The sequence below is a fragment of the Lissotriton helveticus genome, chromosome 2_1 (genome assembly GCF_964261635.1).
Source record: "Lissotriton helveticus chromosome 2_1, aLisHel1.1, whole genome shotgun sequence".
In the NCBI taxonomy this organism is placed as follows: Eukaryota; Metazoa; Chordata; class Amphibia; order Caudata; family Salamandridae; genus Lissotriton; species Lissotriton helveticus.
The window spans coordinates 601,509,096-601,525,838 of NC_136059.1; the positions used below are offsets into that span (position 1 = coordinate 601,509,096).

The 16,743-nt window shown below is 44.2% G+C and overlaps 1 protein-coding gene across 2 annotated transcripts in view; it reads right to left on the reverse strand.

Annotated features, from left to right (window-relative positions):
- MARVELD2 (MARVEL domain containing 2) overlaps positions 1 to 16,743 on the reverse strand; it is a 230,160-nt gene that overhangs the window by 84,823 nt on the left and 128,594 nt on the right. For both annotated transcript variants that reach the window (XM_078675302.1, XM_078675301.1), the window contains exons 3-4: positions 14,781 to 14,816; positions 8,878 to 9,026 (exon numbers count right to left, since the gene is read on the reverse strand). In XM_078675302.1, the coding sequence (XP_078531428.1) occupies positions 8,878 to 9,026; positions 14,781 to 14,816 (185 nt within the window). The remainder of the gene's footprint in view (positions 1 to 8,877; positions 9,027 to 14,780; positions 14,817 to 16,743) is intronic.

The window sequence follows — 16,743 nt, forward strand, 5'->3', positions numbered from 1 at the left end:
TGAGCAGGAGAGGAGTGCACGGGATGGATGTTGGCAGATGCACACCAGTGACAGAACCTTTTCCACTTTAGCTTGTAAGTCTTTACTGTGGACGGAGCTCTCGCATTGGCAAGAACGTCTCTACATGCTGGCGAAATATTCAAGTGGGCAAATTCAAGGTGCTCAGGTTCCAGGCCGATAATTTGAGAGAGGAGGGGTCCGGATGACAGATCTGACACTTGTCCATTGTGAGGAGATCCGCTCGAGGACGAAGGAGGATGGGTTCGCACTGTGAGAGAAGCAGCAGTTCCGAGAACCACCCTTGTCGAGGCCATCTGGGAGCAATCAGGAGAATGTGACACGGCTGTCTCCGCATTTTCCACAACACTCGGTGGAAAAGCGTAGGCAAATAGATTGCATCAGTCCAACAAAAGGGCATTCCCACATGACCCTTGATGGGGAAGCCAGCTTGCATAAGACTGGCATTTCCGGTTCACAGGGGTCGCAAAGAGTTCCATGTCCGGGCGACCCCACAGCCGAAAGATGAAGTCCAGAGTCAGATGATGCAACTCCCACTCGTGGGTCGCGGACCTGCTGAGGGAATCGGCTAGGATGTTGGAGATGCCTGGTAGGTGAACCGCTCTCAGGGTAATTTGGCGACGGAGTGCCCAGTCCCAGATGCTCTGTGCCAGCTGAGAAAGGAACGGTGACTTGGTGCCGCCCTGTTTGTTTACATAGTGCATACTGGTGGTATTGTTGGTTTGAATGAGCAAGGATTCTCCCTGGAGTAGAAGATGGAAAGACTTGAGCGCCAGGAAAATGGCCATTAGCTCCAGTCTGTTGATGTGCCAGGACCGTTGAGACAGGGTCCACTTGCCCTTTATGGATAGCCCCTGAAGATGTGCGCCCCAACCTTCCAGGGAGGCATCCGTGGTAAGGACGAGCTCCGGAGCGATGGATAGGAAAGAAGTACCGTCGGCGATGTTTGACGGTTGAGCCCACCATTGGAGAGCGGACCTCATCCGAGCGGTCACCAGGACCAGATCGTTGAAAGAGCCGGTGACCTGATGCCACTGTTTGTCCAGTTCCTCCTGAATTGGGCGACTCTGGAGCCTGCAATTTGGGATCAGGGAGATGCAGGAGGACACCATCCCAAGAAAGGACTTCAATTCACGAACTGAAACGGACCCTTTTGATTGGATGAGAGTCACTAGGCGTAGAATCCGCAGCTGACGCTCGTGAGTCATGAATGCCTTCGCCAGCGAAGTATTCAGAGTGGCTCCTAGAAAGATCCTGCAGGGAGCTGGATCGACCAGAGACTTCTCGGTGTTGATAGAGAGACCGAGGGAGTGGAATAGGGTCTGACAGAATTGAGTGTCCAGAGACGCCTGATGTCGAGATTGCGACTTGATGAGACAGTCGTCCAGGTAGGGAAAGATTTGAACGCCTTTCAAACGTAGATATGTCAACACCGGGGCCAGGACTTTCGTGAAGACGCGAGGTGCGGAGCGAAGGCCGAAAGGCAGAACCTTGAATTGAAAGTCTCTGCGCCCTACCCGGAAGCGCAAGTACTTCCGGTGTTTTTGAAGTATCGGCACATGGAAATAAACGTCTTGGAGATCGATGGTGGTCATGAAGTCGTCCTTTGAGAGAAGGCGGAGAATTTCTGCGAGCGTGAGCATGCGGAAGGATTGGCACTTCAGGTACTTGTTCAGGGCTCTTAAGTCGAGGATCGGACGCCATTCGCCGGACGAGGAAAAACCGGGAATAGAATCCCATCCCCTTCTGAGACTTGAGAACCACTTCGATGGCACCTTTCTGAATCATTAGTCAAATTTGTTGAAAGAGCTTCTTGAGGTGAGCCGGAGGTGGACCAGTTGGAGGAGTGTTTGGAGGGAACTTGACAAACTCCAAAGCAGGGCCTTTTGATACAATGTCCAGCACCCAACGGTCCGAGGTGATTGAAGACCAATTGGAAAAGAAAAGGAAGATTCGACCTCCAACTTTGAGCGGGGAAGGCAAGTCATTGCTTCTTAGAAGCGGAGCCTCTGTAGGAAGACTTTCCTCTTTGACACTTGGTAGACTGTTGCCGATAGGACTGCTGTGACTGGGAGGAATATCTCTGATTTCCTTGGCCATGGAGCGGTACTGGTTGGATCCGCCGCAAAAAGAAGAGGAGGTGCCGCGTCCGCGCAATCCACGAAAAGGCTGCTTGCGAAACTGCAAAGTGCTTAGGTCTGTCTCGGTGTCCTTTTTGATGGTTTGAAGTGCGTCGTCCACATGCTGGCCAAAGAGCGATTCGCAGTCATAGGGCATGTCGAGGATTTTCGCCAGAACCTCCTGGCGAAAAGAGCCCTAAGCCAGCCCTGACGACATAAAACGGCTGCCCCCGAAAGCTGACGAAAACCAGTGCACGCAATGTCCACAGAGCAGTCGATAATCTCTGATGACGCTCTCTCTCCCTCCTGAAGAATCTTGAGAGCCTCTGCTCTGGAGGGCTTAGGAATGAGGTCGATAAAAGAAGACATATCCAACCCCATCTGGTGGTCGTAGCGCCCCAGAATGGACAGAGAATTCGCAGTCCTCACGGTGGTAGAAGCCATAGTGGAAAATTTTCGTCCAATGACATCAAGACGACGTCCCTCACGGTCAGGAGGATCGGTAATAGGAGAAGACGGATTCCTGGAACGGCGCTGTGCGGCCTGGGTGATCACTGAATCGGGTTTAGGCTGCGCTACCATGCAAGCTGGAAAACCTTGGGGCGCCCTATATTTCTTCTCTAAACGAGGAAGAAGCGCCGGAATAGAATTTGGCGTCTGCATCAGTTTGACACCCTCGTTCCAAATTTAAGTCAATTTTGGGCACTGCCCGGACCTGTTTAAAAGGTTGACTCTTGAAATCATAAAGAAAACAGTCCTCATCGTTCAGAACCATAGGAAGCTTAAAGCGCAGTGCTGCTCGTTCCATAAGTTGGTGAAAAACAGCTATATCCACAGGAGGGGAATCCCCTGGACACGAAGGTGGCGGAGACGGTGTCTGTATCTGATAATCGTCCCAATCCGCCATGTTCCCATCATCATCATCAACTTCGCCGTCTTCCCGATCTGGGCGAACGTCATCATCCTCATAAACCGTTGCATGGACCTGAATAGAGGTTGTAGATGGTGCAGAAGGCGCAGTTGTCTCTGGCAGTGTAGTAGAGGGAGGAGCTGCTGTAGTTGCAGGCACCCTAGGTTAAGGAGACCCCTGGTGAGACAGTGGAAATCGTCTATTATAATCCTCTAACATGTATTGGAGATTAGAAATGAGGCAGAGCGGTATTTGTGCTGTGGGAACCTGAGCAGAAGGTTCCTCCTCATGGAAGTAAGGATCTTCCTGATCATCCTCATAGTCCTGACATTTAATAACCAGCTCCGAAGGGCTTTGAGCTGGTCGGAATCTATCATCTTCCTCTCATCAGAACCAGAGTCTTGCTCCGAACCCGTGGCAAAAAGAGGTGACGGAGGCTGAGAGTGACGTGGAATCGGAAGCTGAACCAAAGGCACATGTCGACGTTGGTGCAGAGGGTCAACAGCAGGAGCCCCAGAACCAGATGAAGAAATTGGCACAAGAGGCAATGATGCGAAGGTAGACGTCGATGACAGTAACACCGCCGACGGGACAACCACCGTCGACGAAGCAGTCGACGGCAAGACCACAGCCGTCGACGAAGCTGCCGTCGACGGAGCCACCGTCGACGGAGCCGCCGACGAAACAGCCGTCGTCGACGGAGCACCCGCCGACATCTCTTCACAGCAAGCATCGACAAAGATTTTGATGTCGACGAGACTCCCTTTTTAAACGTCGACGGGGAGATTGGAATCGCCGACGAGACAGATTTGAAGCTCACACACACCATCGTCGACGCAGCCGCCGTCGACAACCCGCTAGCACAAGTCGTCGTCATCAGAGAGCTAGAGGCGGCAGATTTCGTCGTCGACGCTCCCGTCGACGATTTAGCACGTTTTTTAGTGGAAACATGCATAGAAGGAGCCGTGGACGACTGAGTGTCAGATCTCGGGGGCGTAGGCGCAGCAGGAGGAGGTGGAGACACAGCAGGAGCCTTCTGGAGTTGAAGTTTCCTCTTCTTTAGGAAAGGAGATGGCAAATCCTGCACACTGCTACGTTTAGAAGTGGCTCTAGACACACCTGACGCAAGGCTTTCTGCATCAGAAAGAGGTGAATCCTTATCCTTCAACCTCTGCAACCACAGGAGGAGACGCCCTTCCCTGTCCTTAAGGGTCTTGGTTGAGAGAGTCCTGCAAATTTAACATTTTCCTACCTCATGCTCTGGATAGAGGCAGTAAATACACTTCTTGTGAGGGTCCTCTGAGAAGAGCCGCAATTTCCCACAAGAAGCACATGGTCAAAACAAAGACTTATTACTTGAAGACATCCCAGAAAACTGTAGAAATCCAGAAAGAATTTGAAAACTGAGCAGAGCTCAGGGAGACTCCCTTCACACGACGTGCGGTAGAAAATCTGAGGGCCTGAGCCTCTGAGGAGAAGGTTCTAGAGGGGTGCTTGCGCCTGATTGGCTGTAGTTTGGACTAACATAATGACATGGATATGCTATAAAAGTGTTCTTTTCCTTCTAATGTATTCCTATGTGTAAATGCTAACCTTGGTACTTATAAGTATCTATGGTTTTGGAATACTATTTTATTTACCGTGGGGCTCCCACTTCGATGACGGGGAATATACAAGCATGTAAATCTATGAAAGACACCCCAATACTGGAGAATCTGTGTTTTGGTACCAATTATAACAGTCTGTATCAGTGCTCTTTCTTGTAAAGATCCAAGAGAAATACTTAGGCATTCTCAAAAATAGGATCAGGGCAGGTCTGTTCTTTAAATGTTTTCACTTTCTAGTTTTTCATTTTATTAATGTCAGTCTGTTAGAGTTAACTTACAAGTAAACTGCAAAGCAAAGAAGGAGTGTGACAAATGGGGTGATCTGACGAAGCATTTATAATGGGGACAAAGATCAAAACCATCCTTCATGATCAGAGCATTCTTCATTGGTTAGACTTCTAGTCACTAAGCTATCATCCCAAACTGTTCTGATTCGTGGAATTACTGTCTACAGCTCCCAAAAAAAAATCACAGGGTTGCCAAACCACATATGCTGACCCAGCTATGTGAGGGCAACATCTCCTCCAGATAACCTGTGCAAAACACCAGGTACAGGAGTTAATGATGTGGTATATGTGGAACATTTATATTTTTAAGTGCGACAAGCCAATTGAAATGAGTAGTCCTCATCAATGTGAGTGGGGCATGGATCATACAACTGGCCTTTATAAATTCATTAACATTTTAACAGAATGCTGCTTCAAAGATATAGTATTTAATATACACAAGTCCAGTCCTGGATAGCTTGTGTTCTCGTTCAGGGTAGGCCTGGCCTGGCAGTTTGGGCTGGACTGTTCCCATGAGGAGCAGGGTCAAGACTGATTTGCACATGGCTGGGTCCAAACTGAGGTGGCTTGATAAGCGAAAGAATGATAGGTTGGAATGGTACCTGGGTGATTGCCAGTGGTTAGACAAATTGTAAGCTTTCCTCCCAGCACCTTTGATGTGTTCTATGAGCATTAACAGACACAAGTCTTTTTTCTCCCAGAGGTTGAGAATGATGTGGACAGTACCTGGTTTTGTGTTGTGTTTTGGTATGAAGCTAGACTGTACTTTGTTCAAGTGTTGATAGTTCATAGCTATGATGTGTGTAGTAAGTTCAGCAGTCACCATCTTTTCAATGACTTTGCTTTCTAAAGGTCATTTTGTCACGGCCTGAAATTTTAAACGAAGTTCAATTTCTTAGGTATTGGAGTGACTTGTCCCAAATTTAAAGTGGTTGGTAAGCTGCCTTCAGGCAATGATGTATCTACAAGTTTGAGAAGCTGGGAGAGAAATCAGCTGCTGATAGAGCTTCATCTGAAACAGTTGATGAATTGATAGTCATAATGATATTGCAAGGTCCTCTGTGTCCAGAGTTTGAAAGGATGACCATTTGGTAAATGATCTCCCTTGCTACCTTTTCGACCATGTCTGAAAGAGAATTTTGGATCTGCTGCCTGTGTCCCCAAACTTATTTTTTAAGTAGCTGTTTTACATCATGAGGCCTTTCTATGTGCATTCTCAGAGGACCAGAAGCCATCTGATTTCATAGTTCTCCAATTTTTTTTATAGTTGTAACTTTAGATTTTTGCTAAGATTACCTTCCTTAGAGTACCATGTTTTAGAGGCCTCTCTGCCAAGAGTGAAAGCAGCTAAATGATTGATGATGTTGGGCACAGACTACATTTAGTAGTTTTTAAGGGTAATATTTAGAGCCCCAAGTCTTAGAGTGATGGACCAAAGATTTTAAAAAGCAAAGAAATGTGGATAGTAAACACTTTATGGGTCTTTTCCAAGGTTAAAAACAGATGATAACCATTATCAGTCAACTCTCTGAGTTTTTCTGTGAAATTGGGGCTGGATCAAGGAGGGCAGTGGGGCTTATACCATGGTAATCTGAGATGCCACACGGTGAACAGGATAAAAACAATGTCTATTAATATGGGGTCCGACAGAGAGAAAGAAAGATCAAACTGAGTTTAAATGCAGCAAATTAGGATGATGATGTAGCTACATAGTCCCTTGAACTTTTATGAATGAAAGCTACTCCTTTGTTTTTATATGTAAATTTGTCTTTATGGAAGAAGGCCCATCCCTCTTGTCTAGGATGTCTGGATACATGAGAATGCAGGAGAAAGCAACATTTCTATTATGAAGAGCATGTCTAGAAGTTGAGAAGTTAATTGACCCAGGGTTCTGCAAGAGTGAGCTATAACTGATCTATCTAGTGCTGATGAGCATTCATCTTAAGGCTAGAGATGACTTTAAAGAGATAATTGAGGATGCAGTTTTGATAGGCAGAAACATGTTGAAATGAGTCTCTTGACATGGGTTGGTGATTGAACGAAGGAATGGAGTGATGTCACAGAGAATAGTAATTTGTGATCTTGTGGCTTTTTGGTAGACACATGATCCAATGGCATCAGTGACTGAAGAGTCAGGAAGGTGAATCTGAAGTGGATGTAGTTCAAAATTACATGTGAAACTAGAACGGTAGTGAAGGTCTGAAGCTTTAAATTACAGCTTCTAGTGGATGAGTCATTGTACCAGAGATCAACAAAAGGCATATGAAAGAAGTGAAGGTCAAAGTAAGTAAGAGATATGTTCACACTGTTGGCAGCTTAGCACTGTGTGGTCAGAATAGGAGAGAGGCCTTAAAGATTGGAACACACAACCTCTATTATAGGAGGCAATCTTCGAGGTTGGACCAAGTTGTTTTACTTTAAGTCTTGTCTGCCAAGGACACACTACAAACCTCATGAGAGAGTACAAGGACAAAACATGGACACAAACACACAACAAAAGATAGGATTAAAACATGGGTACATTGGAAATTGACAACAAGAAAGCAAAGAAACGCAAAGAGATTCCAGGAGTACATGTCCATACTTGTGCATTACCCATTGACACCCATGCAGTACTCACTGACACCAATTTCCTTACATCTTGTAGGTGTGAGACACCCAGCTACCGAACCCCCCGAAAACAGAATATCCTGGCTATCACCTTCACTGGCAACTCTAGTTGCCCAACAGGCCACAGAAATCCACTTCACACAATGACAGGGATACAACATGAAGCACACGAAGAAGAAGACGCTCCTCTGCTTCAGCTTCTTTTTTAGAACAGTTTACTCTACCTGCAACGTCAACAAACTTCCTTCCAAGGAAGTACTCCGACGTTGGTGCCAGCAGAACATCTTTGTGACCATCTTGGATGGGGTACTTTCATAAACAGATCAGACCACCAAACTAACCTGCTTATACACCATTCGATTTTACTGCAAATCAACGATCCATCTATATCAGAGAAGCTAATCAGCACTGGAAGAGATTTCAAAAGGAAGCCGGTGTGGTAAAAATAGACTAGGTATTGTCAGGGCCGGACTGAGAACCAAAACTGGCCCTGGCAAAGTGCTCGGCCGGCCCCCTGGGGGTGCGGCCGACCTCTTTACCGGGTCCGGTTTTCGGCCGATTTTGTTACAGGGCCAATTTTGCAGCTATGCTGCAAAAATGGCCCTGTAACAAAAACGGCCCCCAGGGCCCAAAACCGGCCCCCACCCTTGCGGCGCACCAGGGGATTGCCCGGTGCCCGCAACGGCCAGTCCGGGCATTGTGCTTCAGAATGGACGGGTTCAGAGTGGTGAAAGGAGCAAGTAAGCCATCGACAGATTCTTTATTGTGGTGTTGTAATATAAGTAGGGCTCCTGGTTTATGGTATTTATTTTTTAACATTTCCCCCTGTCTTTATGCATATTGGAGACATCTTATTGCTATTTAGACATATTTGTTTTGTGTTTATTTAATAAACTATGTGCACATTTGTATATTTCCACATGTACTTAACAGATAAACGTGCACTCATACTTTGATACCTGGCGAGTTTTAGCAAATTAAGGAACAAAATATAACAAAATAATACATAGACAGGTAAATATTAGCATTAAACTTCACATATATACTATTTTTAAGGATATCTAATGCTCTTTTTTTTAACTCCCATGCATTCTATCTATTAAGCTGTGGGCCTGGAATTCATCTAAGACAACATGGAGCATCACTTAAAAGAAGCCTAATTTTCTGTATTTTTATGCTTTTAAAAGTAAACACATACAGTAAACATATTGTTTTATATCTGTATTTATCTGTAAAAATCAGTAGAACCGGGACACTAGGAGCCTTACATATAAGACTAACTGCAGAATTTTACAGAAATCATCGCTTCACATAATAATACCTACCCTATATAGTCAGCCAACACTATGGGCTTAGGGATGTGCCCTGCTGGAATATGCCCACTGAGCAGTTCAGGTTTCAGCATTATGGATTTCAGTTTTGGGTTAGCCACTTGCACTCCGCACGATGGATCAGTCCCTACTGCCACTTCATGCTAAACAAAGAACACAGGCATTAAATCACATAGTAATACTAGGAATTTTACTATAGAAATATAAAATTACTTGCAATAAGACAATGCAACTTTAACAATTGTCTAAAAAAGTATGAGGTTACAAACTGGCTCTAATTAGTATAAAGACCTGACAATTGAACAAACTTTAAATACAAAAAATGGGTATTACCAACCATTGAAGTTCAAAATCACATTGCCAGTAAAACACCAGCTCTTCAATACGAATGTAATTTATCACATCAATAGGCTTTAGCTGATCTAAAAGAATGATGTCTAACACCTGATCTAATATGTTCCTTTTTACTTTGTTATTGCATTGCCAACAGTCATGGAAATATATACTGAGATGTAAAAACAATTATCGTCCCATAATCATACTTCGATATCAGATTTGATTTGTCTACTGAATTCTGGAATTAATGTTAATGTAACCCCTCTACTTCTTATCCTATTTGAGGTCCTAATAAAACAGAATATAACCACTAATTTAAATGTTCTGAAACCAATTTCATCATAAAGTACTCAACTGACACATATAAATTCCTAAGATCAAGATGATGCGGGCAAATACATAAGATGTGTTCAACCGACTCATAATAAAGGTTACAAAGACAACACTTGCAATTCACTCTTCGAACACCTCTCTATACACCTTAAAACTGGAAGATTAACTAAACTTAATCACAAGAACTTTTTTTAGCTAGTCTGAATCGAAACAGGATTATCAAATAGAGAGAGTACCACTAGTATAAAAGGCAGACCTACAATGATGCTTTAATGGTTTTCGCTGACAATTTATTGGTTGGCAAGTCACATCATTTTCCTACTGGATAAGTTGGTATCTGAGCAACATTAGACCATTAAAACTTAACATATTTGTTCTGGAGAGGGGTGGAGCTCGAACTTACACAGGCCCTCGGGTGGGAGGTTCCCCATTACCCGATGTGCTTCCTTTTGGGGGTGTTTGATGGCCTTGACGGCTCCAGGGCGGATAAGCGTTTCCTAGGGACGGCAGTGGCGGTGGTGAAGAGAGATATAGCAGCGCTCTGGTCTCAGGCCAAGTAGTCGACTGTGCGGAAACGGAGGAGAGGGGTGGATTGGTGCGGAGCACAGGAGGAACCCCTCTTTGAAGCCCGGAGTTGTCCTGAACTCTGCAGCAAAGTGTGGGGTAAATGGTTCAATTTGTTACCTGTCTGAGGGGTCCGACTAAATCTTGAAGATGCATAGTAATATGTGAATGTCACACTCACTCCATTTGGGCCTCCAATGTTTTTTGTTGGCTTACCCTGATTGTACTTCATCTTATTAAGGTGCTTGATCTGCTACCAATGAATTTATCTGTTACTAATAAAGTTCATTAGCAAAAAAAAAATTAACATTTATTATTTACATTTCTTATAGAAGTTATCATTTAAGAGCTTTTGTAGGCTTTTAATGAGACAGAGTCTATTTAAGTTCAGGACAAGAAACATCATAAAAGATACAGTTAGAACTGATATCCTTGGCTTGGTATTCCCCCAGACATTTTACCTTCCCACCCCTGTTTTCACTGAACTCGTTTTAGTTGGAATTAGGACTCTGTGGACTTTACGCCTGCTAAACAGTGTTGGAATGCTTGCATTTTTTTCCCTTAAACATGGTAACATTGGCATACACCTAATTTGCACCTTTAATTTATTTAGTATTCCTTAGAAAATGGTAATTCATGTACTCCGGGTCTGTAAATGAAATGATATAAGTGGGCACCAGCACTCATTGTGACACCAACTAAAGTAGCACTGTAAAACACTTCTCAAGCCTGCCTCTGCAGCCTGAATTGCAGTTTTAAAGTGCCATTTCCACCTGGCAAAATACATCTTTTTGCAAGGCCTTAGCTTTACTTTTCATGTAGCCTTATAGCCCGCCGTAGGGTGCTATACCGGCTATTAAAGGTCTGCTACAGCGTTAAAGGCCCGAGCCTGAGGTGAGGGACTTTAACAAGGGAGCGAAACTTTAATAGCTGGTATAGCCCAGCTACAAAGGGCTATAAGGCTATTAGAACATTCTGCCACTAGAGGGCAGAATGTTCTAATAGCCTTATAGCCCTTTGTAGCTGGGCTATACCGGCTATTAAAGTCCCGCTCCCTTGTTAAAGGCATTTAATAGCCGATATAGCCCGCTACAGCAGGCAATAAGGCTATATTAGTTACCCCTATGTTGGGCCCCAATGGCTCATAGGGCAAGGTGCATGGTATTTAAATAAGACATGTGTGCTCAGCTAGTCCGATCTATGGTGCTTAATATGACATCCTGCCATCTACAACGTTTAAATAATTACTACAACTCAAAGGGTATGAAACAGATGAGGGTGCTTTTGACTGTATCCCCAAGTGAGGACATGGTTCCAAGACAGTGAATGGAAACCCCAGTTATGCTCTCACTGAAAAAAGCTGGCTTGCCCAACTGACTTGCCAAATGTTCGCCCATTCTTCAGATCTACTGTGCTCAGCCAATGCTTGTAAAACATGTAGAATTGCCCCAAACCACAATATAGTAGTGTATTTTAGGCTCTAGAGGAAAGTGCATGCAAACCACCTCTCTAGTTGGTTGGGCAGTGACAGTCAGTCAGACATCACCGGCAAACTAGAAAACAAGGCCCTATTTAGCTACACAAGAACGTAGGGAGGCTTGCTTGCTAACAAGTGTTACAAGTCCATACAAGTGAATAAAGGGCTATGTTAAAGGTCGCAATCCAATCCGGAAAGGCAGCTAAAGAAATCCTCCATACATAGAAATAGTAGCTTGAGCATACAAAATGCAAAAGACAATAAGTGGAAGAAGCAGTATCAACCCTGAAAAGGATGAGGGTATCTGCAAGGGAAACCCCAAAATTGTACTTTATTGGCAGTAGCTGTATTGAGGTCCCAGGTAGGTCGTTCAAATGTGAAGAGAGAAATTAACTTTTAGAAGTCCAAAAGGATATTGGGTCCCTTGAAGCCCTATATTGATTGTTTATATTGACACAAGTTCATTCTTGTTGCAGAAATTAAGACAAACTCTTCTTCCATAGCCTCCTGAGTTTGACCTATGACCAACACTCTTCAGCGAATAAAAGACAATGGCATCTCCAGAGACCAATTGTGTTTTGGAGTAAACGGCCAACTAAGTAAAAGATTAAATTCAGGGTTAAAGATGATATTATATTTCCCCACCTGCACTATTTAAATCATACATGAGGGACCTGGTATCCTACTTACAGCTCTAAGTCCTACACATAAAAGCGCTGGGAGTGATGTCAGGAAGTACTCCTTTCCCTGTATGCAAACAATGGTCTTACTTGCAAGATCAGGAACAACTACAGGTTAGAAAGTATCCCCAACAAGAAATTTCTCCAGGAATGGGTAACAGCTCACAGGAACGCGAGCCACAAAGTTTCATACACTTTTCAATATTCCACAGAGCATATTTAACGCCACACAAATTACATACTATGTACCTAGCGGCCTCTTCGGGATGCCCATGTTGTCACATACTCAATGCGGACTTAATCCATATGATTTGGTCGTGCCCATCACTGTCAAAATTCTGGGGCAAAGTCTCGGAGGGCCACCCTCACCTGTCTGGAATCAATTCCTGGTCATCCTTGCACTACTGTATATTGGGTCTGAACCCACTGCCTAAAACAACTAAAGTGCTCATGCGCTTAACTGACCTTTCGTTACATTGGCTAAAAGAATGTTAAGACAATGCTGGAAGTCACATCGAGCTCCTATGGAGGGGGCTTGGGGGAAGGTTGCTTTACATTGGGCAGCCGCGGAGGGTGAGGCACTTAGGCGAGAAGAATATAGAGGGCTCTGTAAGAAGCCAATATTGTTGGATTGGGCTCACCTGCTGGAGGAATTCTATGCACACATACCGAAGCCTGAAAGGTATAAAGGAACACGTCTCTTCTTCTCACCCAACTGTCAACACATTAGCATTTCCAGTGCATTGCCATTCAAAGGCCCCTTGTGTGCCCCAACCGCCTGCATGTTTAACCGAGACACGAAAACACAAACTGGTTTCTAGAGGGAGGTTTAGGGAGTTTGTTTTCTTGTTTGTGAATGTTTCCCTCACTTTGTAACAGTACATACTTGCCTATAATTTTTATAGGCAATATTTCACTATAATAATTCAACAATAATCCTATGGGTTCCAGAGTAGCGTGCTACTCGCCAAAAAAGAGCTTCAAAACCCCATCAGGGGGAACAAGCGATATATAAATATAAACCTCTTTCCCTCTTCTATCCCGCCACCTACCCTTCTCTATCCATATCCACCACTCAAATTACTTCATATTTCACTATACTAATTTTCAACACTAATCCTTTATGGGTTCCGGAGTAGTGTGCTACTCGCCAGAAAAGCGCTTCCAACACCCTTCAGGGGTAACAGGTATTATATGAATGCACACCTTTCTTCCCTTTCTATCCCTCTGCTATCCTTCTCACTCCAAATAACTGACTAATATCCACCACTCAAATGACTTTCATATTTCACCACACTAATTCACCAGTAATCCTTTATGGGTTTCCGGAGTAGCGTGCTACTCGCCCAAAAAAAAGTGCATTAACACACCATTAGGGTTAACAAACGCTATATAAATACCAACCTTTTGTCCTCTTCTATCCTTCTGGTATCCTCCCAAATCCAAATAACTGACTAACCTATCCACCACTTAAATTACTTTCATATTTCACAATAGTAATTCAACACTAATCCTTTATGAGTCCCGGAGTAGCGTGCTACTCGCCGAAAAAGTGCTTCAACGCCTCCTCAGGGGTAGCATGCGCTATATAAATGCAGTTACAATACAATACATACATATAGAAATGCTGTTATAACCCAGCTGAAAGTGGAAACCACATACGTCTGGAGACGTACTGGGCAGGGAGGAGAAGATGCGCCACAAGTTAGATTATGTCATGCCTGGAATAGATTTTTCCAGATCAAAGAAGGCAGTTTCTGTCTCTTGCAGCCATTTTGAGGCTGTCAGACACAGCAGACGATCTAAATATCACCCATGCATACTCCTTGAAAAAAGTTTCTCTAATTACCAACAGCCACCCAATCGCCCTACTAGAGCAAGAAGGATGCACTGCACCTTTAGACGATCCTCAAAGAACAACAAGCATCGAGACTCCATCGCCCTTTCCACGTTTTGCGAGTCATGTATTTCCTAACAGCCAGAATGCTTACACTATACAGCTCAGGAGATTATTCTGCCCACAGTCACAGATTGGAACGTCCTGTGGGGCCTTCGTCGTGGTTAAAAAAAGATTCTTGTCTATTCACTCACAGGCTGCAAACATTTAAGCCGCACGGGCACGACGCAAATCGTCATGGTGAGCAAACAGGCAGAGACAACAGGAAATAAATAGTTATTGAAATACCCGCGGCTCAATCAAAGCGATCAGTCCCAGATGCAAAAGCAAATAGTTGTGCTCTGTTCTAAACTCAAGAAAACAGATATAAGGTGGCGGGGACCAGGAGGGGATTCAAAAAACTGCATACACACTGCATCACTTGCTCGACTCGTGTTTTTCAAGCAGGACAGAAACTACTGCAAACAAGCAGCCTTTTTACACGGCCAAATGAGTATCTTTCCAAGGTTAAACAGATCCTAAAATATAGTGAGTGGGTATTGGTAGAACTGTGCTTCAAACGGCATTAAAAAAAAATATTTATTCTATAGCTTTTAAAAAGGCAACTTACCAGGTCCTTGGCTACTGGAATCGGATGCGCGGTCATCTAGAAAAAAAACATAATTAACAAATCAGGGTTGGTTCTGAAACAAACTTATTTATGAATTTACTGCTCAGGCTCATCCCAATCTCTCTAAATGCACCACTCTTCCAAAAAACAGTGCTGCAACTGAGTCACATAAGGAAGAATTGTGGAACTGACTCCTACAAAAAACGTTGGAAAGTACTTTTGTAGGAAATAATATGCCTATGTTCGCCGTAAATGTCAGACTTTTGGAATTGAGAAAGATTTTCAGGAAGAGATGATGCGTTTTTCCAGTACCCACATGCATAGGCAGTTACACATGCCTAAATGTAACAGGTGTACATTTATATATTGGTAAATGTTAATTAAACTTGCATGTACACTTTGCAACTTTCTTTCTCCAATTGAACACAAATGTTTCCCGCGAAGAAACCCCTCTCCATACACCCCCAAGAACTTTGTGAGTGTTCCCTTTCCATTCCTACCCTGGATATGCACCTAGTTCTGCCTTGAATGGCTAAATCTCCAATCAGAGCCAACGGTGGAGTAAGCCTATAACAGGTTTTGAACACACACAAACCTGCAAGCCGGCAGGTGTTCATCTACCTGGGCAGGTACCCATCACCCCATTCACTGTCCTACACTGGCATGTCCATCACTACCATCCGACGGGAAGCTGATTTGCTCATAGGTGGCATTACATAACCCTCCTGAATATTATCTGTGCACAAATAAATTTATAAGCGTAAATCCAAGTTTTGAAAATACCAAATGCAAATTAACATGGAAATACAGGAGTAGAAAACACCACAATTCCATCCATTGTAAAGGAAGAGTACAAATGCAAATCATGGACTAAGCACCCACGGAAGAACCTAGGTGGTGTAGTTTCAACCGACCCTTGTGGTTGGGCTCCTTCCTCAATAGCCTTATCTAAGCAGGTGCTGGGTGGGGCTGTGTGGTACAGGGCGTTGCTAGCAGAGGCTGACGCTGTGCACACTACATAACAGTCAAACCTCATACAGACCAGCCTCCTTAGAGTAGCAGCCTTCTCCGTTATAGAGCTGCTCTCTACTGGGAAGGACCAAGAGTGCCACAAGACCAACATCCGATTTCACCTCAACCTTCTTCGCCTTTAAGACAGAATCCATTAAATCAGACCTACTCAAGGACGTTATATCCATCTCGGACCTGAAAGAGAGCCCATCACTGTCCCTTGCTGATGCCCCAGCCAATGATCTCCCACTTTTTAAACTAAAAAACAATGCATCATGGTCCCACTTCAACACTTACAATGAAGATACCATACTAAAAACGCTTAACGCGCTGAAACCATCCAATCACTTCACTGACCCGCTCCCGGCTAACTACTTAAAAGACTTCACTTCTCTCTTACTTCCCCTCTGGACAAAGATCATTAATACTTCCCTTCTGCAAGGATCCATTCCAGACACCTTGAAAACAGGGCAGGTCTCGCCTATCCTAAAGAAACCCACAGCGGATACCACTGACCCTAATACCTATTGCCCGATCTCCAACATCCCTATGTTAGCTAAACTCCTGGAAAAATGCGTTAACATACAACTGAACTGTCACATTGATCTTTTCAACTTGCTGAACCAATTTCAATCTGGTTTCAGAGCAGGTCACAGCACAGAATCAGCCATGACACATGTAGTAGATGACGCTCTAAAAATCCTCGACCAAAATGTCTGTTAATCCTACTCGACCTGTCATCAGCTTTTGACACCGTCAAACACGACAACCTGCTGAATCTCTTGAAACATAGAATGGGTTTATCTGGAAGTGTATTCAACTGGTTCGCCGCCTTCCTCCAAAACAGATCCCAAAGATTCAAGGTCAACCAATCCTTGTCCTTCCCCTCGTCTGTCACTCTGGGGGTTCCTCAAGGCTCCTCCCGCTCTCCCTCCCTTTTCAACCTTTTCAT